Source organism: Ceratotherium simum, chromosome 28, assembly GCF_057802395.1.
Source record: "Ceratotherium simum simum isolate JZ-2026a chromosome 28, ASM5780239v1, whole genome shotgun sequence".
NCBI lineage: Eukaryota > Metazoa > Chordata > Mammalia > Perissodactyla > Rhinocerotidae > Ceratotherium > Ceratotherium simum.
Window position 1 is genome coordinate 15801092 of NC_141927.1, and position 21956 is coordinate 15823047.

General features: G+C 43.6%; 1 protein-coding gene across 2 annotated transcripts in view; it reads right to left on the reverse strand.

Annotated features, from left to right (window-relative positions):
- The window catches only part of ENPP6 (ectonucleotide pyrophosphatase/phosphodiesterase 6), a 105390-nt gene that overhangs the window by 51568 nt on the left and 31866 nt on the right, over positions 1 to 21956 (reverse strand). For both annotated transcript variants that reach the window (XM_004428734.3, XM_087418339.1), the window contains exon 2: positions 8224 to 8403. In XM_004428734.3, the coding sequence (XP_004428791.2) occupies positions 8224 to 8403 (180 nt within the window). The remainder of the gene's footprint in view (positions 1 to 8223; positions 8404 to 21956) is intronic.

Below are 21956 nucleotides of genomic sequence, written 5' to 3' on the forward strand. Positions count from 1 at the left end.
CCTCTTAAAGGGCAAGAATGAAGGACCCAGTGGGGAGGAAAGAGGATTGATGGAAGCCACTCCCAGGAGCTCGAGGGGTGGGCATCCTACTTAACATGGAATTCTGATTTGCAGCCTGGTGACCCCGGGGAAGAACCCCAGACCCAGACATGGCCTTGAATAGCAGATGGGGAGAGGGCAGGGAACAGCCTTTTCCTTGGAGTCCGCTGGAGAGACCCTTGCAGGAAGAGGGGTCCTCCCTGTAGAGCCAAGCCTTCCCAGGAGCCTGAGGTCAGAGTCTGGGGCCTGGACTAACCCAGAAAGCAAATGGAGGTGGCGGGCCCTGCAGAGCCCCTAAATCTCCCACACCAGCATCTGGTGGAAATTAACCTTGAGCTCTCGAGCTGGCAGAATGCCAAAATCAACCCATTGACCTTGCTGAACAAAAATTTCTTCTTCATTGGGTCCTACCCAGAAGGCTGCAAGTCCCCTATTAGTCGTTCCTTTAAAATAGCAGGGCGATGGGGCCTGTTAGAATGGAACATTGTCCTGAGTTACCATGTCATTAGTCTTAGTTGAAATCTCTTGATGGGATCAGCTGGGGCAGGGGACGTCAAGAGAATGGAAGACAGGTCTACAAAGGGTGAGTCAGAGAGCGCTGTGAGGCTGCGGGCTGCTTAGGAGGCTAGAGCAGGTGGAGCGTGGCAGTAAGTCCTGAGCACCTAGAAGGAGGAGCGTAAGCGCTCTGGGAATCAATGGCCAGCCCTTCACAAGTCCTAATGATGGCAGGACCAGGAGCCCTGGAAATCCAGTTCCCTTGTTCTGATTTGCAGCAACCCAGAGCCTTGCTTCTGGCATGTCTGCCTACTCTCTCACCCTAACAAATGTCAGGGCAGTGTCTGTCCCTCACACTTCCTCTCCTCCTTGTCTTCTTTTTCACTTTCCCTCCTCCCTCTGTCTTAGTACATTTGGGCTGCTATAACAAAATATTATAGACTGGGTGGCTTAAACAACAAACATTTATTTCTCACAGTTCTGGAAGCTGGAAAGATTCTGTGCTGGCAGGTTCGGTGTCTGGTGGGGATGCTCCCCCTGGTTTGCAGATGGCCACCTTTTTACTGTGGCTGAGAGAGAGAGGGCTCCAGTCTCTTCTTATAAGGGCGCTAATTCCATCATGGGCCCCCATCCTCAGGACCTCATCTAAACCTAACTACCTCCCAAAGGCCCCACCTCCAAATACCACCACATTGGGGGTTAGGGCTCCAATATACAAAGTTCTGGGGGACAGATTTCAGTCCCTAGTGTCCGTATCATTATTTGGGGAATCGACTGCTGATCAGGAACACCCATTCTGGACTTTCTGTGGGCAAAAAGCAAACATCTATTGGGTTAATCCACTGGGACTTTGGGGTTGATCTGTTTCTGCAATTGACATTATTTTATACCCTTTCCCATGAACTCATATCCCTTTACATAGCATGTAAGGTAGTGAAAGACCTGGCCTTTTCTAGCTGACATCTCTTCACTCCTGCCTTAGTCAGCCAGCTGCAACCTTGTTTTACTCTTTGCCGTCGCACAAATATGGCATGCCCTTGCTTGCTTTGCCTTGAACATTAGAACACGCTCCTTTCCTCTGCCTCAAATGCTCCTAGGAATCTGTCCTACAGGCTCATCACCGGATACCATGTCTGCTATAATCACAGTGACATCCGTCGCAGATGGCGACTGCCGACTTCTTGTCCACCTCCATCCCTGAGGAAGCGCGCCTCGTTTGTCACTAGAATATACGAACTCGTAATGGGGCTCAGAGGATTCACTAGCCAGAATCAAAAAAGGTGCTGGGTTTTTTTTTTTCCAGTACTTTTTTCCTGCTTAATTGAAAATTGTCTTTGTGGAAAAAAATCATGGCAAATTTCATTATTTGTATATTTTGTTTTCTTCAAAACCAATATTGGATGAGGTATGATTATCATTGTCACTATTAAAGTGAAGACTATCTTGCAATAGATAGAAATTAAAGGATACCCTGGGGTTATTATTAATAACAGTATTTATTAGTCTAAAGTGGAAAATGTTAGAGAAAGTAAACAGCTACAAAGTTCAGAGCTTGCCAGTGACGTCCCAGATCATAAATCAAGGTGCTCTCTTTGCAGTCCCCATAATGTCCCTCAACAGTGAGCACTGATGACGGCCACTCTCCTCTTGAAGCCATTTTATCCCTTTGGTCTCTATAACAAGCATGTGCCAGCAGATTTCAACTGGTGTTGCTCTCTCAGCGAGACCTCTCCCTGCCCTCTCAGATGAGATCAAGTTCCTTATAAAGTGACGTCACTCTCCTTTACTACGCTTTTCACAACTCTTCTGTTTGTCTCCTGCTTCTCAATCTACTCCTGCTTTGTTTCCTTTGCAGGCTTACTGGTCTCCATATGAGAGACCAACTTTTAATTAACATTAAAAGTTAATTTCCTCAAGGCTGTGTCTGGGACCTCTTCTCTCTTCATGTTTGCTCTCTCCCTGGGTGAACTTCATGCCGACAGCTGCATCGACCCCTGACACTCCCATGAACCACATCTTTGTATCTCCAGCTCTCTTCTCTGAGCTCCAGAACTGCCCACTGGACATGTCTCAGAGTCAACTCCGAGTCCACGCTCCTCTGCCTCCCAACTGCTCCTCATTCAGGTTCCCCCATTCAAGCAAAGCCTCACCCTCCATATGGTTCTATAAGCCAGAAACCAAGTGTCATGCCTGTCACTGTTCGATCACGCAATCCCAAATCCAACCCATCACCAGGTCCTGGCAATTTTAATTCCTAAATATGCCCCCAATCCACCCATTTCTCACCACTTCTGTTACCCTAGTCCAAGCTATTCTCGCCTCTTTCCTAGGTCTGTGCAATAACTTCCTGACTGGTCGGTCACCCCTTGTCCATCCACTCTGGATGTCTATGTTCTATTCTCCACAAAGCAGCAAAGCAGTCTTGTCAAAATGCAAGTATGATCCTATCACCTTCCTCTTTAAATCTTGCCAATGACTTCTTATTCCTCTCAGGATAAGAATAAATTCTTCAGCTTGATCCATGGAGCCTGGCCTGGCCTCAGCTTCTCACCACTTCACCCATACTACATCCATCCTCCCTTCTTTCAGTTTCTTGAAACTTCCATGGTTCTCCCATCTCTTCCAGGACCTTAACACCTGCTGTTCCCCTAGTCTGGGTGGTCCTTCCCACCAACTCCCTGCTCCCCTTCTCCCACCCTACCCTCCTCTTGGGTGTTAACTCATGTCACCCTCTCAGATGAAACTAGATCCCTATTAGATGATGTCATAATTCGATATACTTTTCATTATTATACTTTTAACAAGTGCATTTTTACATTTATTTGGGCAACTATTAGATATCATCTGTCTCCTTGACTGGATGGTAAGTTCTCAGGGGAGAGGGGATGAGGAGAATGAGGAGAGCCTGTATCTGGTTTTGCTCATAGTAGTCTCCTGAGAGCCTATTCCAGGGCCTTGAGTCACACCTTTTTAAGATTTTTATGAAGAAGCAGATTTGCTATGATTTGTGAAGAATGGAAGTTCGTCTCTGGATTTCTCTTTAAGGCTTTCTAATTACCATAATGGATGCTGCTGAGAAACTATGAGCTCTTTTGGCCAAGAGACGATCTGCAAAAGGAGACTGGCTGTGGTTGGACAGCTATGAAAACTTTCTAACGCTGGAGGAATTGCTTCGGCAGGCAGCAGTCCAGAGAGGCAACACCTCCTTGACTTCTCTGCCCCAGAGATGGTTGACTCCTGGAAATCCTGCAGAATGCTTTTGAAGATCTCTTCTTGGAGACAATCTCAAACTTGAAACGCAAATTGGTATCTTTTTCTTGCTGACACAGACAACATCAGTGATTCAGGCCTTACCAAAGTTGCTGACAAAGAAAGGAAATGACTCTGGGTGAATTCAACCCAAAGAGTCTTAGAGAATTTTGACCCAAGCCTACTCTTGCCAGACAACATTAATTACAGGAGCTTGAGTTTCATTTGATACTTTGGTGACTTTTTAATACATTTCCATCACATTAAAAAAATAAAATCAATTAGATATTATAGATATATATGCGCTACCATGTCAAGGACCACTTGGCAATATTCATCATTGTAGTCTTTTGTATTATATGAGCACAAAATTGTGAGTGTAGTATGTATAGATGTGTTTTTCTGGAAAGGGAATCCATAGTTTTGATCAATTTCCTAAAGAGGTCTTGATTTACAAGTGTAGGAACCAGCAAACTACCCACTAAAGCCTCTTCTGGTTCTAAATTACGTACATCTTAAAGTCTAATGCTCAATTCTTGGAAAATGTAGTGAAAATCTGGATCCCTTGTATGCAATATCAAACATTTGTCTGAAAAAAAAATTTCAGTTTTATCCAGATGTTTGGAGTCACATACTTAGAGTCAAAGAACTTGCCCATAACGTTAACTCACACGTTTGCATGATGGATGCTGGGCTCTTCATTTGCCCTGGGCCTAAGTGTATGCACCTAAGTTCAGCTCATCTGAAGGTTGTCAGGGACCCATCATGGCAGGAAAGGGGAAGATGCTGTGAACAATCCACAATTCTTGATCAATAGCCAATACATGCCTCCTTACTTATCCCCATGAAATCACCTTGATCGTAACAACCAAAACTTGATAGGAGCTGAGTCAGATATCCGCCCATTAAATCCCCACCCAGCCCACCTCTGGAAAGTGGGGGAGGAAAGCCAAAGGGCAATGTGTCTTTTCCGTGTAGAAGGTGTCTTATTTGTCTGAACATCTGCACAGGACAGGAAGAGGCCAGGACAAGAGCCCAGACCCACACCCAACACCATCCCAGGGCCACAGGAAGGGTCGCCCCAAGTCCTCCTGACTTCTTGGTTATAGGGAATTAACGCTGCAAGATTCATGATGAAAGATGTAGAACTTAGAGTCTTCAAACGCTCACTCCAAAGAATTTTAACCACAGACTCCTAAAAGGTTGCTATTTTTTGTTCCTTTTTTGTATTTCACGATAGCCTTAAGGACAAACTTAAAAACCACTGCCACTGTATAAGGTAGCACCGATTGTCCAAGGAGCTCAAACTCTATTTCCATACAATATCTTACTTATCCTCCACTATTCCCCGAAATGTCCTCCTTCCTTGAGGCGTCCTTCTCTGCTTTGGGTTACTCTCAACATGAAGTGAATACTGGAGCCTCTTCCTTTTCCCTCTCAATAAAATGCCTTTGACCTCAAACCAGAGGGATGGAGCAGGGGAATAAAATTAGTAAATGACACACACTCAGCTCTTATCCTTTGCAGAACATTACCAGGTCCTAGTTATGTAGTTCCTGGCTCATTTCTTTGGGCCTCCTCAAACAAATATTTGATGTAGGGCCTGCGATCATTTCCTGAGGCATTTCTCCCTGCACAGCTCAATGGCACTATTGGGTGGGGTAATAAAGGGTCTGTTTACAATATTAAGTTTCTCAAGACTTGAGGGGGGGTATTTTGGACTCTTCACCACTGATCAATTTTTCAGTCTGCTGCTTTATCTACCTGACAGGAAGACTTGAACTCCTGCCATTTCTAAATTGCACTTTTAAATATTGACTTAATGGCGAGACTCAAAGTGTCATAACACAGCTCACTGGAGCAATGAAGATTTCCCAGGCCTCATCAAGAGATCTGTACAACGTCCTGTGGGGAGTGGAGAAGGAAGAAGAGGATTTGAGAAGAAAAATAAAATCAAGCCATGTTTAGAAGAAATGCCACTGCACTTCACTTAATCTTGCAGAGACAAATGAACACTCACTGGGCTATTAGCTGTGGCTGGAGTCAACCAAGGGAGAAGCAGAAAGCATAGCAGTGACCATTAATCCCTCCACTGTCAACCAGTAAGAATGGAAGCTCTCTCTCACAGCACTTTTATTTGTGTATCCAGTTTAGAAGGACTGGACAGTGTCTAAGAAACAAGAGACTTGTCATCTAATTTCTATAAAGACTTCAACATGGCCAGATCATTAGCTACTCTTCACTTAGGTCACTGAGAAACTTCTAGGAGGCTATCTTTTTAGCTTTTTCCCTCCTGATAGTTAACACTATAAACTGATCTTAAGGCGTATTTGTCACATCACATTAGCTGCTGAGCTGTAAATCAAAGGAAGCGATTGGCCCTTTCTTGCCCTTAAAGAGCTGTTTTGGAGGAGCAACAAGATATTATATTTCACATGCAAATTCGCCTTGAGATTTTTTTTGGATACTCAGTGATACATAAATTCAAGTTGTTTATTATCATTAAGGAGCCAGATTCTCCAGGATGAGATAAGAGAATGCTGTGTAATACAGCAGAGAGAAGTCTGAAATATGGCAACTGCCTCCCTGTAGGATCTCCCCTCGTCTTGCCACGAGCATTGGCATCCACGGCTATCCAAAAGGCTGTCGACAGGAGATCATATATGTCATATGTGAAGGAGGCATGTGTGGGGAGCTGGGGAGAGATTATGGGGGAGGTGTTCTTCAGAACATGAAGACCTCAAATTCTAAGACCTTGAAAGTTAAATTAACCAGATACCATAGAAGATGGCCCCGATGGCATCAGGCAATATTCACCTTGGTGGTTCTTAGATTTGTTTTCAGGTGGTCACTAAGACAGCATGCCAATCTGTTCCATCTCTTATGCCTACACATGTGGGCCCTTGCATTTTTTGATAATGATTTCTGAGAATGACTTCAAAGTGCAGCAAGATCTTTTGGCTTTAGACCTCATCACACTGGGCTGAATCATGAACTTGACTCCTCTAGTGAGTCTCATTAGCTTGGCTGAGGCACTGACTTGTTTCCTTGATCTCATGTCCAACTCCGTGATAAGTTGAGTCTCCATTTAAGGCAATGGAGTCCTCTTAAACACTTCCCTTGCTTGAAAGCTTCTCATGTCAGCTGAGATAGCTGCTATGTACAAAATTCCAGGTGTCTTCTGAAGAAACTCTAGCACTCCTCTTGAAACTACATCTGCCAGCAGAGCCAATCTGTGTCTGTCCTTCTGCCCAGTTTTGAATTAATGTAGCCTGCTCTGCTCTGGCCTTCATGGGCTCACCTGTGGATGCCAGTCTCTGCTCTCTGGCAGCTTTCAGGGCACTTACCACAGCACAGCCGTGTGTCTGCTTTCCCTGGTCTCCATCTATCTGGGTTCTATGTTCCTCCAAGAGCTGGCGCAGCTTTAAATGCCCTGAGCAGCTCTCCACGTGACCACTTCCAACCACCATCCTCCAAACTCCTGCTGAAGGCCCACGCCCTCAGTGTGAGCCATCTGTGATTCAGCCTTGGCTGACTCATCCTTCTTTCCACTCTCCCTGTACCCACCTGCCACCGTCCCCCATAACCCACTGTGCTCTCAGAACTCTATCAGGCTGTTGCTGCCCTCCAATCCAGGCCCACGAGATCCCCTCAGCTGCTTCTCCCCATTTATCCTTCATTTCTTTTAGGCTTCCCCTGAAATCTTCTTCCATAAATCCTCTTCCAATCATCATTATTCCACCATTAAGAATTAGGAAAAAAGTATCTACAGCCATGCATGGAAAAGTCAAATTGTCCACCTACCTAAAGAACAAAGCCCACCAACGGGAAGACAATGGTAAGTTGATTAGTTTGTTATCTCGGAATCCTCTCATCCTTAATGAAAGATTTTTGACTGCCAAGATGATAGTATCCTGAGGCCTTCACACAGCAGCCAGGGCAGTGTGCGTGATTATTGGCCTCCTTGCAGTAAGTAAAGTCATTTAGTTCCTCAGTGATCTAGGATGTACAGGAGGAATATTAATACAAAAGGACTTCATTTAATGCACTACCAAAAAGTTGCAAGTGCTTTGAATCCTCTTTTCACTATTGTAAGGGAGCTCAAAATCTGTAGAACTGGTATGCTGACTTTCTTTGTAAAGCAAATAAGCATCCTATAATTTCTCTCTCCTCTATATCCAAAATTTTGCACATGAAAAAGCATGATATACTGCAGCAATATTGCTGAACCAAGGGAATCATTGTGTCTGGTCTGATGTTAGAGAGTTCAAAACAAAATTTTAAAAAACATACCCATGCGACACATTTCCAGAACAAAGATCCCATTTTCCAACCCCTGGCTTGGTCTTCAAACACGACGTCTACATCCTTTGTCCTCAGAGATGCCATGGTGTTTTGAGGTTTAGAAGGTTGCAGGGGCCTGGATGTCAACACACTCACCTGGCCAGTAGTACATGTAGACCTTCCTTTTGGCTTTGGTCAGAGTGATCCACAGAGGTTCTGATCCATTCCACCAGAGAGGCATCAGGCTGTCTCTGTTGACACCAATGTCAAATGACTTGTTGGTAATGGGGTCCCACATGTAGTTCCCGATCATCTGATGGACCTCACAATGGCGACCTACATTAACGAGAACACAAAGCTGTCAGTTTATTGTGCTGATCGTTTTTATATTTTATCTTTGCTTTCTGATCATAAAATCCATTCATGCACATTTAGGAAGTACAGAACAGCATAAAGATTTGCTTTTGATTTTTTTTTATCCTAGATGTTTTTTCTTTCTTAGATTGTACCATAAAGGCAAATAACCCAGTGAGAAGTCCGATAATTGATTGAGGATGGGGTCATTTTGAGCTTCAAGTCTGAAGCTATTTTAAGTTACACTGAGGACACTGTGTGCAAAATTGGACCCATTGTTCCTGGCTTGAAGTCTAAATATGAATCAGTATGGAAATTGTGGATGCCCGTGAGACACGGGTTAGGTCCCCAACCCAGAGCTCTCTTCACAGTCCTTCCAAACCCTCCTCCCACAGGATCACGAGCCTACATGCAATGGAGTTTGTTTCCCTTTTTCCTAGATAAGAGGAGTGATCGCTCCAGCACTAAACAGTGATAGAACCTATGACATTTGGAACAGAACGGTGAAAAATAGATTCAACTTTGAAAAACAAAGCAAGAAAACGACCCTCCAAATGGAGCGTCATGTAGAAATGAGTGTTGCTTCTGCTGGGTACAGCTTAGTCCCAGAAGAGGAGCCAGAAGTGAAAGACACAAGCGCTTGGACTCTTTTGAAACATTAGGCTTAAGTTATTTACTTTGGAGCAATCTGTTACATCTTTGAAGCAAAAAGAACACAAACATTGGCAAGTGCATCAAAAATTGCTGCAATTTTCACCAGCGTCATTTGGCACCAGGATGACACACGCTTCACCGAGCTCAGTGCTTCATCAAGGTGCCTTGTTTGTTTGTTTGCTGTTGTTTCTTCCCGAATGCCCCCGAACACACATACACTTTATTTTTCAACAAAAACAAGGGGAAACCATAAAACACAATTTTGAAAATTTGAAGACCCAAAATATCATCAAGAAAATACCTTTTATTTCATCACAGAAACCCAGGCATTCCACAAATCATGCTTTGAATTTAAAGCCCAGAGATCCAAACAGAATGCTTTTTACCCAAAGCTATAGGGTTAGTTTCTTAAGCCTGACCAAAGCTTTCACACGTGTACTGATAAAATCAAAAAATATAATAAAAACTTTTGAGCAATTTCTCCAATGGTTAAGCAACTTAGTTTTATTTGTTCCTCCCACTAACACTTAATTAAATTCACCTATGGACTATGTGCTGTGACAGGTGTAGAGATTCAAATCTGAAGAAACGTGGTCCCATCTTCAAGGGCCGTGTAATGTAATACTCAACAGAGGGTCCTCTGCACAAAGGAGACAGGCGTCCTGGGGCCAGGGCTAAGAAGGAGACCAGGGTGCAGCCCTAACTTAGAATCATGAGGATTCTCATCCACTCTGTTGCTGAGGATAATTCCTAGTATGTTCTAACTGATTACAAGTAGGGGCAAAATTCTTATTGTGTCAACTATGTTATCTTTTTAGTGTATCAGAGTTTAATATTATTAAGGGAACCCCACTCATGAGTAAAAGTCCTTATCTATTTCCTTTACTCAAAATTCTGCATCCGGTATCTAAAAGTTTTATCATCCTAGTGATCCCCACTCACCCTTTTCACAAGGCAAGATAATTCTGATAATATTCGGTGGGCAATGTCCCCTCTACCGTCTTTCTCTGTGAATGTTCTCTAGCGCCCTCCCAAATGCAGAGAGGGTATCTCACCCGGATACCCTGGTGATGTACAGACTCTGGTGCAAGTCTTGGTGTGCACAGACTCTGAGGAAGGGTGCAAATTGGAAGGGGGTGTGGAAAGTGTTACTGAAGTCAGTGAACCAAGAGGAGCCTCTAAATGAATCACGGGAAAGGCCTGGAAGTTCTAGGGATATCAGATATGGGAATAATAGGGAGAGATGCCGAGTGGGAGAGGTGCAGGAATCTCTGCCTTTAATTTGAACTGTTTTGACTATTTCAGAAGAAATGTCTGAAAGTCAGATATAAGCATGGGCTTCATGGGCTTCAGTTTTCATGAAGTGCTGCATTCAAAGAAGCATGAAGCAACCAAAAATAATTTTTAAAGTACTTGTAACCTCTTTACTTGTGTATCTCAGAAACCCCACAATATCATTTGATAAAATTTCTTTTTCCTTTTCAACACTCATACTCAATACTCTAGACCCCACAGCATGAAAACTTTCTCACCCTCCTTTGCTCTCTGGGTAAAAAATTATAAGGAGCCTCCCATGGATGGTAGAGTTGCTGTACGACTAGGCTGTGTTGTGTGTACGTGTGTGTATGTGTGTGTGCGTGTGAGAGAGGGAGAGAGAGAGACACAGACAGAGAGACAGAGACAGAGACAGGGAGAGAACATTCTTCCAGAGAATTTCTGCTAAGCTAAATTCTCCCCCTCTTACATATATTTTTTTGGAAACACCCATAGGGCCTCACTGAGAGGAGATAGGATCTACATGTGCAGTTAACACACAGTTCTAGCATATTTTAAAATTTCAAATGATGAACTCTTGTTTCCTGCGGGTATCTGAGTCCCTTAGCTTTTTTCATAATGGCTCTTCTCTCTTAACCATTAGGTGGGAGGTAGTATTAGCCTTAGCACACCCTTTACCAACCAATCAAATTGGTGGTGCCCACTGACTCAAGTGAGTTTCAAAGACTTTAATTATGGCATTCTTTAGGGAAACATCTTTGAGACAATGACTCCAAAGATGCCTTTGGTCCCTGCTGCCATCTAGCATACTGGTTGGTCTAGGCTGGTCCAGAGTGGCTCATGCATTCTAAGGGGAACTTGGACCTATGGAGGTAAGTGATCCATTCCCCTCTCCCAAGACTCAACACTTCTCCAAAGGCTGGAAGTGATGTGCTGGAACCGAGGTTCCTGCTCACTTCCTGTGAGTGAAGGGTGCCCAAAGAAGATCCTGGAACCAGTAGTTTTCCTTATATGAGTTAAAGCGTTTCCAAGTGTAGAGTGGAGCTCTTTCACCAAGAAGGTCATCTGAGACCCCTGTTTAGAAAGTAGGTTTTATTCCTTTTGGTGGATTGGGTCTTGAGTTGAAATGGGAGGATGTATTCTTCAAAGGCTTAATCACAGATGCTGTGCTAGTGCCCAGGGGCATCCCTTTATTCTGGGAAGCAATGCCTTTCATGGAAGCCAGCAGTAGGATGTACGTCCCCATCTCCTCATCTGCTCGAATCTTCTCTCCCAGCTGAGCTGATTTTCCTTCCCATGAATATATTAGGGCTGGCAGTCTGTACTCTCAACAGTCTGAGTCTGCTCTCCCACAAGCTGGTTTCCCTACCTACCCTGTCTCTCTCTTGCTCTGTTATTTTTATTGCCTTGGTAAAAGTGGTGGCTGAAAGAACAGAACAGAACAAAACACAATGTACTGGCTTCTGCAGCCCACAAGCTCTCATCTCCATATTTCTGCCTGACCCATATCTATTTTTATACATCTGCAACTCTTCTTGATTATTCTCTGGTTTGGGCTTTCCAAACAGAGCTTTGCTGTAGTTTGATTATTTGGACTCTTTGCTCAAGGCTTCAGTAGAAATTTCCTGACACTGTCACAACCCACAGATCCCAGCTGGTTTTCAGGTATGGCATAAGGAAGGTCTACTTCTGCTCCTCCTCCTCCACATGACAACTCTGTAGGCCTTTAAAATTTGTGCCAGGAGGCGCAGTACTCACTGTGAAAATGGGGCCAGCTCCTGGTACAAAAATTTCCAAACACAATTGAATATTTTTCTCTCTTTTTTCCCCGTCATCCCTAAGACCCAAGAGTTTATAAACTTATTAACACAATGTGGCAATCAATCTGAAACTTGAAGGAGTTGCGGACTCTTGAAGCCCACCTGTAGACCCCACCTCAGTTTAAGAGCCACTACATTGACTAGGAGTTGCTAATGGCTCCTCGGGCCAGTGGCCAGGGCAAGGGCTACTGCTTGCCCTTCTCAGAGGAAATCATAGAACAGTCCTCACACAGAGAACTGCTGTATGATAGGAGCGGGATATGACACCTTCATTTTTTATTCCCCCCCAAACCCTAGTCAAGTGTGTTCTGATGTAATGACCACCACCAGAAGTTTCTTAGCAAGCACCCATCATCCTCTTCACCATGTTATATATTTTGGAACATCTCAGAAATGGCTGGTCTTCACATCAAATGAGTCAACTAAGGATCTGTCCATTTTGCCTATAATTGATGGGCATCTATAAGATTGCTGCTACTTAGTCTTCAAGCAGTCTTAATTTTTTTTTCTCATTATTTTCAAACAGTAAATGTTAAATTCCGTTTATGGTTCCTTGCTTAGTTTTTTTTTTTTTTTTTTTCATTCACTCAACATGTATTTACCAAATAATGTTTACATGCCAGGCATATAAGGAGCAAAAGATACGGTCCCTGTGTTTGAAGTGCTCACATATGGGATAGTGGTTAGGCGGACAGGTCTGGGAGTCAGACGGCATAGGTTCAAATCCAAGTCTACTATTTACTATCTGCATGACCTTGGACAAGTAGCTTAGACTCTCTAAAGCCTCGATTTCCTCATCTGAGTAATGGGCACGGTAATAGTCATCATGAGATATACAGACATGCAGTCTTCCCTCTGCATGGCAGCGCAGGACCACAGAAATGACCAGGCAAGCTGAAACCATGCAAAACTACCTTAATAACCAGTGGGAAAAATTGCAATTGTTCCATGACCTTTAAAAATTTTTGTCAAAATCTTTTAAAACTCTCTTATTGTCAGTTATAACTGTATAGAAAAATGAAGAAAATAGTAAATTTAATATTTATTAGTATATTGTCATTTAAAATATTAGAAATATTGAGAGTTAAAGAGTTTCACTTCTTTGTAAAAAACTTATCTAGAATGGCTTGAACAGTGCTTGCCTTCTTCTTCCTGAGATATAAAATGATGCCAGTGAGCATCTTTTCTATACCTAGGCAAATGGTCATACCCTCTCTAAGTTTGGATAATTTTCAAACATTTTATCCTTTGTCACTGTCATGAAATATCTCTGAGAGTTCTTTTAAATGAAGTTTTTTGCTGGTGTCACTTCATCTTTTTCATCACAGCCACTTTCCTTATTTATGTCAATAAGTTCGCCTTTACTAAGATCCTCCGGCTGCACAGTGAGTCCCCAGTGGCGCCAGTGTCAACATTCCCATGGTCAACTATTTCCTCTGTGATTCCATTTACTTTTGATCCAAACCCTGCAAAGTTATTTGGACAGTGCAGTAAAAAGTTTTTGCCATTCTTCACACATATTACCTGCTGTTGCTTTCTGCCATGATGCTTGAATGTTTTCAGTTGCATGTTTTATGTCCTATTTCTTTCAAAACTCAGCTAAAGAAATTGCACGATCTCCCACTGTAGCATCAACAGCCTGTCCAAAAGTCCATCTAAGAAAACAGGCTTTAAAAGGTGAAATAACTTCTTGGCTATTTGCTGGATTACTGAAATTGGTTCTGTAGTGAAAAGCAAATTTCCACATCTTCATTCAAGTGTCCAAGAGAATCAGGATGACCTGGAGCATCACGCAACAGCTGTAGTGCATTAAAAGTTAAATTATGTGGGTTTATCACTGGGAGACAAGGAGGCAACACAATTACATTTTGCTGTCTGTGCATGAACTAAGTAACAGATGTGCAACAACCAATCCCCAACAGACTTTGAAAGAAGGGATGTGATTGGTCACTGATTATGATGCACATTTGTTATTTACATAGTGATTTGTGGACGAGGAGCAAGAAGCGAAGTTTATGCTATAATCGCTACAATTAAGGTTGCGAGATTTATTTTAGTTAATATACTATAGTAACTGAAATTTGAATCACGCTGTTGGGGAACTAGTATTATTTAACTAAACTGTGGTAACTGGATTTTGTGCTTATTCAAACTGTGCAAATGGAGGAGCATCTTTGTGTATACATATACATGTGTACATAGCCCATAGTAAGCATTGATAACATTAACTTATATTATTATTATTAGGGTAGAGAGTCGCACAAACAAATGTAGTCTAGAGATCAGCTGGAGCCTCCTTTCTCTGGAGCTCTCCATATGATTTGTTCCAACACTATTTCCAAGATTCTTGCAAGTCCACAGGAGACTCACATAATTGCAGGCATCTCTACCTCTAGACTCCCACTTCCATAATATGCGGCACCCCAGAAATGAAGCTCAGTCTTTTGCCACATTGCACAAAGAAACCCCCTCACATGAAATATTCATGAGTGGGGTGAACTTGACTGAGGATTCCATGCGGTGTAGAGGGGAAGATGGAGAACAGTGCCAAGAATTTGAAATTGAATATTCGACATCTAAGTTCTTAAAAGTCCTTTGAGCCACCCCCCCAGGGCTTCCCCTGTGGCCCCTCACTCTAAAGGCCCCAGCCTTGTGCATCTTACTGATTCCCCTCTGCTCCATACTCTGCTCCACAGCACCCACCTCCAAAATGTCTCTCCAAACTTCAAAGTTTTCCCAAAAGCAAGTCAGCCCTCCAGAGCTCCTGCTCAACTCCTAAATTTAAATAGCTTGTTAGCTCATAGAATGCTGAAGGAAAAAGGAAGGAAGGAAGGAAGGAAGGGAGGGAGGGAGGAGGGAAGAAAGGAAAGAAAGGAAAAGGTTCCTTTGAACAGGAACCACTCACTTTAGAAGGCCATAGTAGTTAGAGTCGCCAGGTTTCTTTTAGCACAAAAAAAAAAAAAGAAAAGAAAAGAAATAGAAAAAGTCATAAGACTCCTAGTTAAATCGGAATTTCAGATAAACAATGATTTTTTTACTGTATGTCCCAAATATTCCATGAAACATACTTCTGCTAAAAAATTATTTGTTATCTAAAATTCAAATTTAACTGGGTATCCTGTATTTTATCTGGCAACTCTAATTGCTGCTAGGAAAAGCATCCTTCATTTGTTCCTATTTCACAATCACTGTAAAGCATGAGAAGTGGAATAAAGAGATATGCATGGAGCCCAGGGGGAATGTAGAATGAGGAGCAGCCAAGTCTGCCTGGAGGAGTCAGGGAACACTTCTGGAGGAGCTGGGACTTGAAAGCTAAGTAGAACTTTTCCAGGCACAAAGAGCACTGCAGACAGAGGTGATGTTGTGTGCAAAATGATGATGGGATGAGCGGGTGGATATCTCTTATTCAGGTAAAATGAAGAATTTCGCTTTCCATCGCTCAGTGTTCACTTTCCTTGAAAGGTGAGATGCTCTTAATGAGATGCTAGGCTAGTGCAACCCAAGATAATCATAGCTTGACTCATTTGAGGTCCTGGCACAATTGACAGATGGTACAGGGTTTCATTAAAGGAGCTATTTACAAAGAGGTGGCCAGGGTTGCAGGGAACCAATAAGAGATGGTGAAACAACCCAAGATTAGTGGTAGCAGGGAGCCATTACCATCCATCTTGCCCCCCTCCAGGCTTGAAGAGCCAGGGGGGTAGGTGTGGCCAGCAGGGAACCTGGGAGTCAGTCCCCTGACCTCACGCTCCTCCCTCTGTCCAGCTGAGGCTGTCCATCAAGATCAGCCTCCGGGTCTCCAGGCAGACTAGAGGACGTGGAGCAGGGCAAAGAGACAAGTGGAGAATAGCCAGCACGACAGCCAAAGAAAATCATAAGACGTGGATTTTTCAAGAAAATCAGGTTGACCACTTGGGTAGGGTCCTTAACTAAATATCGGGGACCAACTGAGCTTTATGTCACCAGCACAGCGCCTTGTCAGTGTTTATGATCCCACACACATCTCAGAAATGGAAGGAACTTCAGCTGGTCTAACCCTCCAGCTGTAAATTCCAAGGTAAGTAGTAACCCTCCACATTTTATATACATTAGGAGTAAAACGACTGAATATTTGCTCAAGGTCACAGTGCTAATAAATGGTGTGCAGGGCAGAGAGGCTCAGAGAACAAGAGCAACTTGAACTTTGATCGCCTGCCTTTCAATATAACGTTCTTCCCACTTCACTTTTCATGGCTACAATAGAGTTAGTGGTTACATTTGTATCCTGGAACCAAAAACATATGCTGATTTCAAGAGGAGACCCATTGGCTTTTTTTTTAACCATTTATTTATGTCTCTAAACATACATGCAGAAAAACTACATAGTGGATTATATCACTAAACACTCAGGTTCCACAGCTACTGAGGAATTTCTCTATTATACGAAAACTTTCTTAATCCTGGTGTGTAATCACCTTTACAAAGTAATATGAATCTTTAGTTTCTAAAGCCATTTGTTGTGTTTTTCAGAGGTCCATGTGTGTTTCCATTAGATGAATGCGGCTGTGTGTACTAGATAGCAAAACAGCTTGCTGAAAAGCGAAAAATGAAACTATATTTTAGGCACATCAATTCAGTGGAAGTATGGTAATATAAACACAGGTTATGAAATATTAATAAGGATCTTGGAAATTGTTCTTTTAGAACATTTCTACCCAGAGGCAGCTCTCAGGTGAGTTCTGAGTCCAGAGCTGCAGGCAGGCCTCTGGGACCACCCACTGGAAATCTTGGTTACAACCACATGCGATGGGTACCCTGAACCAGGCTGTGGGCAATCTGTCTACCTCTGGGAGATGATGCGTACAGTGGGGAGACAACATACATGTGGTCATAATGAGACCAAAGTTTGGGTTAAGGGGTCTTCCCCCTTTCTGGTGGTGGGAATGGAGGCTAATCCTTAACTTCTCAGAGTCTCATTTTTCCATCTTTAAAATGGGAATAATAATACTTCCCTGGCTGGATTGTGGTATTAAAAATAAAAATAGTTAACACATATGTAATGCTTGCTATATTCCAAGTATTGTTCGAAGTTTACCTTTTATGGGTTGAATTATGTCCCCCAAAATTCATATGTTGAAGTCCTAACCCCTAATGCCTCAGAATGTGACCTTATTTGGAAATTGGGTCTTTACGAGGTAATCAAGTTAACATGAGGTCATTAGGTGGACCCTAATCCAATAAGACTGATATCCTTATAAAAAGGGAAAATTTGGACACAGAGACAGATATGCACAGAGGGAAGATGATGTGAAGACTCAGGGAAAAGACAGCCATCTACAAGCCAAGGAAAACCTGGGGCTACCAGAAGCTAGAAGACGCTGGGAAGGATCCTCCCCTAGAGCCTTCAGAGGGAGCATGGCCCTGCCAACACCTTGATTTCTGACTTCTGGCCTCCAGAACTGTGAGACAATAACTTTGTGTTGTTCTAAGGCACCCAATTTGTGGTACCTTGTGATAGTAGCCTTAGGAAACAAATACAGCATTTAATCCTCACAACCACCCTACGGAAGAAGTACTATTGTTAGCCCCACTTTATGGGTAAGGTACCTGAGGCCCAGAGGGGTAACTTGTCTAAAGTCTCACACCAGTAGGTGTAGTGGAGCCAGGATTCAGCTGAGTGAACCTGGATCCAGAGACTTTGCTCTTAACCACTATGATCTACTAACACTAGCTCACCAGTGTATGAACTGGCACTCGTACAACCCGCAGCACTTAATAAGCCCACAAGAACGGGAGCTGCTGCTGTTGGCCTTGCTATTAGGCAATCTATAAAGCTTCCGCCCCCAAAGACAGGATGACTTCAGGGGACCCGGTCAGTCCAGGTGCAAGGTTCCAGGGATCAGCACACTCAGGAAGCCCTTTATCTGGGGCAATGCATGGATGGGCTAGAGGCCAAGTGAGACTCAGGAGGGGTCATAACCTGAAGGCCAAAGGCCTGAACCAACTTGACAGGTGTTTGTTGACCAGCTTAGTAGCAAGACTAGTTACCAGCTCTTGGCCACCTTCCAGGTATCTGGAACTAGATGCTTTACATTTCCATCTATTTAGTCTTCAACATAACTCCAAGAGATAGATAATGGCATCCTTACGGTGCAGGTGGGTGAACTAAAGTTCAAAGTGGCTAGTGACAGGGCCACGCCACTGGTAAAAGGCCACAGTCCCAGTTCCAAGCCAGGTCTCACTCTGAGCCAGGACTCAGAGCCCACATCCCTCCCAGCACCCACTTTCCTCCAGCCACTGGGTTGCTCATCAGCCCACCAGGGCTTGGTCATTTTAACAGAAATTGCCTCATTGTCCAGGTCTGCCTCTGAGACTCTCACCAAGGTAAGCACAAAGAGATGCACAGATCTCCAGAGAGCCAGACACTCTTATCTGTTGCAATTGACTCCATGCACAAACATTACTGTAAATATCTCTAAAGGAGGGAATGCTGTCAGACAAAGAATGCTAACAAAGCAGACAGGGATCTTATGTTCCCTTTCCCTCTGGCAAGAGTCCAGCTGTGGAAAGAGAGGCTCCCAAAGGTCTGAAATCTGGGGGTCTCGAGTTAATGGGTGCATTTTAGAGACCAAGTATATATATCACTTTAAATTGACATGGCTCCAAGAAGTAACTATACACCCAATTCAGAGCCGGGCAGGCTGAGAATGTTATATAAGTCAGACTTTCTCACTACTGGACTCCTCTCAGCACTTTTCCCTGAGCATTTGGAGGGTCTAAAGATGAGTTTAGACTCTGTGTAGATTAGTGAATTTTCAAATAACTACTTGATACCCAAGAGACTTGAAAGAATTAACGATTCATTGCTCAAACACCTCACTTACAAATTGAAAGCTGCTTTACAGGTCACCTCTGTTGGGAAACACATCTTACTTCCTTAACTTGCTCAGACAGAATTTGGTAAGTTAAAGAAGCGGTTTCGAATGAAATACGCAAGACCAAGTTGAAAGAAAAGCTCACAAGTTGCATATCTTTAAACGCAACCACTGATGTATGTGCCAGACACAGTCACAATTGGAGTCTGAGTCACAAATATTGCAAGACTGAGATAACAGGCTTTGATTATAGTGCGAAGTGTAAGGACTGCACCAAAAATAACCCCAAAATGTTAAAAGGGGAGATATTTTCGATTAGAGACATTTACGCTTATAGTTTTGAGGTCACTGGGCTCAAAAGAATGCACTGTTTTATTTTTTCTGGAGTGTGCTAGCTTGCAGTTATTTAACACCTAGAATACAGGAAAAGAAACAAAAATTATTTTCCTGCATGAGGACAAAAATGCAAGTTTTAGAGTTTTTATTTTAAACACTTTTTATTTTTGGAAAGCTAATTTTTACAAAGCTCAAAGAAATTTCCAGACAATTTAATCTATCCTTACCTCTGTGCAAAGTTGGAAAAGAGCTTGAATTAATTACTGCATTTAAGATGGAGTCTTTTTTGAGACACATTCCCATTTTACTGAGTACTTCTAGGACTTGTAAGGATGGTAGGTGTTGGGAGGGGGAAATTCCTGATCCTTATTCTCCCATACATGAGAGAAATTCAGCCAATACCTCTAACCTGAAACTCCCCTACCCTCTCCCTAGAGATAGAGGGTCCATCTTTCCCCCGTCCACTGAGGTGCCCTCCTCTCCCCCAGTGACATCAGATTGGCCACATTCCTCATGTTAATGGGGGGGGAGGTTACTTTGGCATAAAACAGGCCCCAGCCCCCTCCCTCCTGTCTGCCTGCAGGTGAGGCCCACTTCTGCATTCTCTCCCCATAAACTCACCCAGGACAGGCATTCTCCTAGCGCCAGGGCAGGGGACTGCTCCCTCTCTCCAGCTGCTCCACCTGTGACCAGGGCAAAGTGCTAGGGGTTCAGGATGAGGAGTTCAATTCAGTAAAAAAAGAGGCACATTTAGGTCTTGGATCCAAGCCACATTCTCCAATCCAGCTTTTCAATTGGTGTAGAACCTGGAACGGCTGATGGGTGAGCTCCAACAGCAGGGACCAGATACCAAAATAATATTGGATCAACTACTAACACCAGAAATTGATAAAGAATGATCAAATTCAGCTGTTCAGGAGTGGGAGGTAATCAGCAATGTCAACAGTTCAATCAAGTGTGAACCAACCAGTCTAAAAAAAACCCAAAAAACCATCCCCCTCCTTTTTTTGGTAAGAAACAAATGGAGGAAAACTCCTTTTTTCACTGTGGTTAGTTTTGTTTGTCACTGCTAGAATGCGTGAGGTAGGATGCTGGCCTGTCCAAGTTCACTGCCAGGTGTGGCCACAGAGAAGTAATACCAGCCTCCCAAGTCATGGCTGGAAAAAACAGTTTAGGTCACGGCTGTAGCCACCGCTTATCTGCTGTGATCAATGAGCAGTAGCGATCGGCACATAAACAGACGGTGTCTGGAGTTGACACCGTGCCTCATCTAACGATTTGTGTACATAATTCTCCTTGGGTGCTCTTAGCATATATAAAACGTGTTGAAAGATAATTTGCCTTAGGGATGAAAGAGTAACTCAAATGAGCAGTTCATCACTTGGCTAGGTGTGAGAAGTATCTTTTTGATGTATTGATAGTTTCCCAGTCCAAGCAGCAGACACCCCTGGACTAGAGGAGCTTTTTGAGTTAAAAATAGAAGCATCAGACAGGATGAGAACTGGCAGGAGTTGAGGACCTATGAGAGCATGTGGGGAAAGCATTTTGGAAACCAACAGACCAAAGTGTGAGTCCTAACTCTGCCGTGGGACCTCTCACAAGTCACTTAACTTTAGTGAGCCTCAGTTTCCTCATCTGAGAAATGGACATAATCATACCTCGTCGCAAGGTTAAATAATTTGGGGTAGGCAAAACTTTTGCACAGTGTCTGGCACATAGTAGGCATTTGGTAAATGCACACCACCTCCTAAATTCCCTTTTAAAGGGCAACCCTATCAAATAGTACGCAGTGGTCAACGGCTTCTAAGAGGGAGAAGCCTGGGCTATTTTTTACTTCGTATTTACACACCATATTCTGAAGCCGACTCTCAAATCCCCTTGAAGGAAAAGAAAAGAAGCATCACCACATACGTGTCTTGCTCAGCAAGGTTTGCAAAGGGTGAATCCCTAATTCAGAAACTGACCACGGGGCTCATGATGGCTGAGAAAGCGGCTGGGAAATCCCTGGCCCGACACTGCCCTCTACTGGCGGTCACAATAATCTCCACTATCCGCACCCTCACCCTCTCATGCTGAGAGCCGCGCGCCTGTGCCAGCCTCGTATTCTGTATTCGCATCTCACGGTTTGAAGGCGCCCCAGGATTTAGAGCCGCTGGTGAAGATTCTGAACATGCTAAGAATGCAGGCCGAGGAGGGAGAGAGGCCAGCGGGGCCGGGCGGCCGCGCACCCAGCAAACGACAACAGCGCAGCCTGCGGAACGAGGGGCGATCGCCTTTTTACGCATTTTAAGTCTCACGTTGTGTTTCCAAATCTTCATCCCCCAGCCCCCGCCCCATCCTAATCCTTGTTTGTTTCACTTTCCATTTTAGGATTTTTGCTTATTTGGTATTTTATTATCCTTGAGCCCAGCCCTTTATCTCCCTCCTCTTCTTTTCTCTTTCGGTTAAGGTCCGTGATTTTTTTTTTTTAACCCCAATTTGTAATGGTCACTGCAGTGGAAATTAACTTCCCTAGCACCCCTTTGTCTTTCTAGGAGCGGCTACCCCCGCCCCTTGGGAAATTCCTCCTCCTCTCCCCCCAGGGGGCTCCAATCGG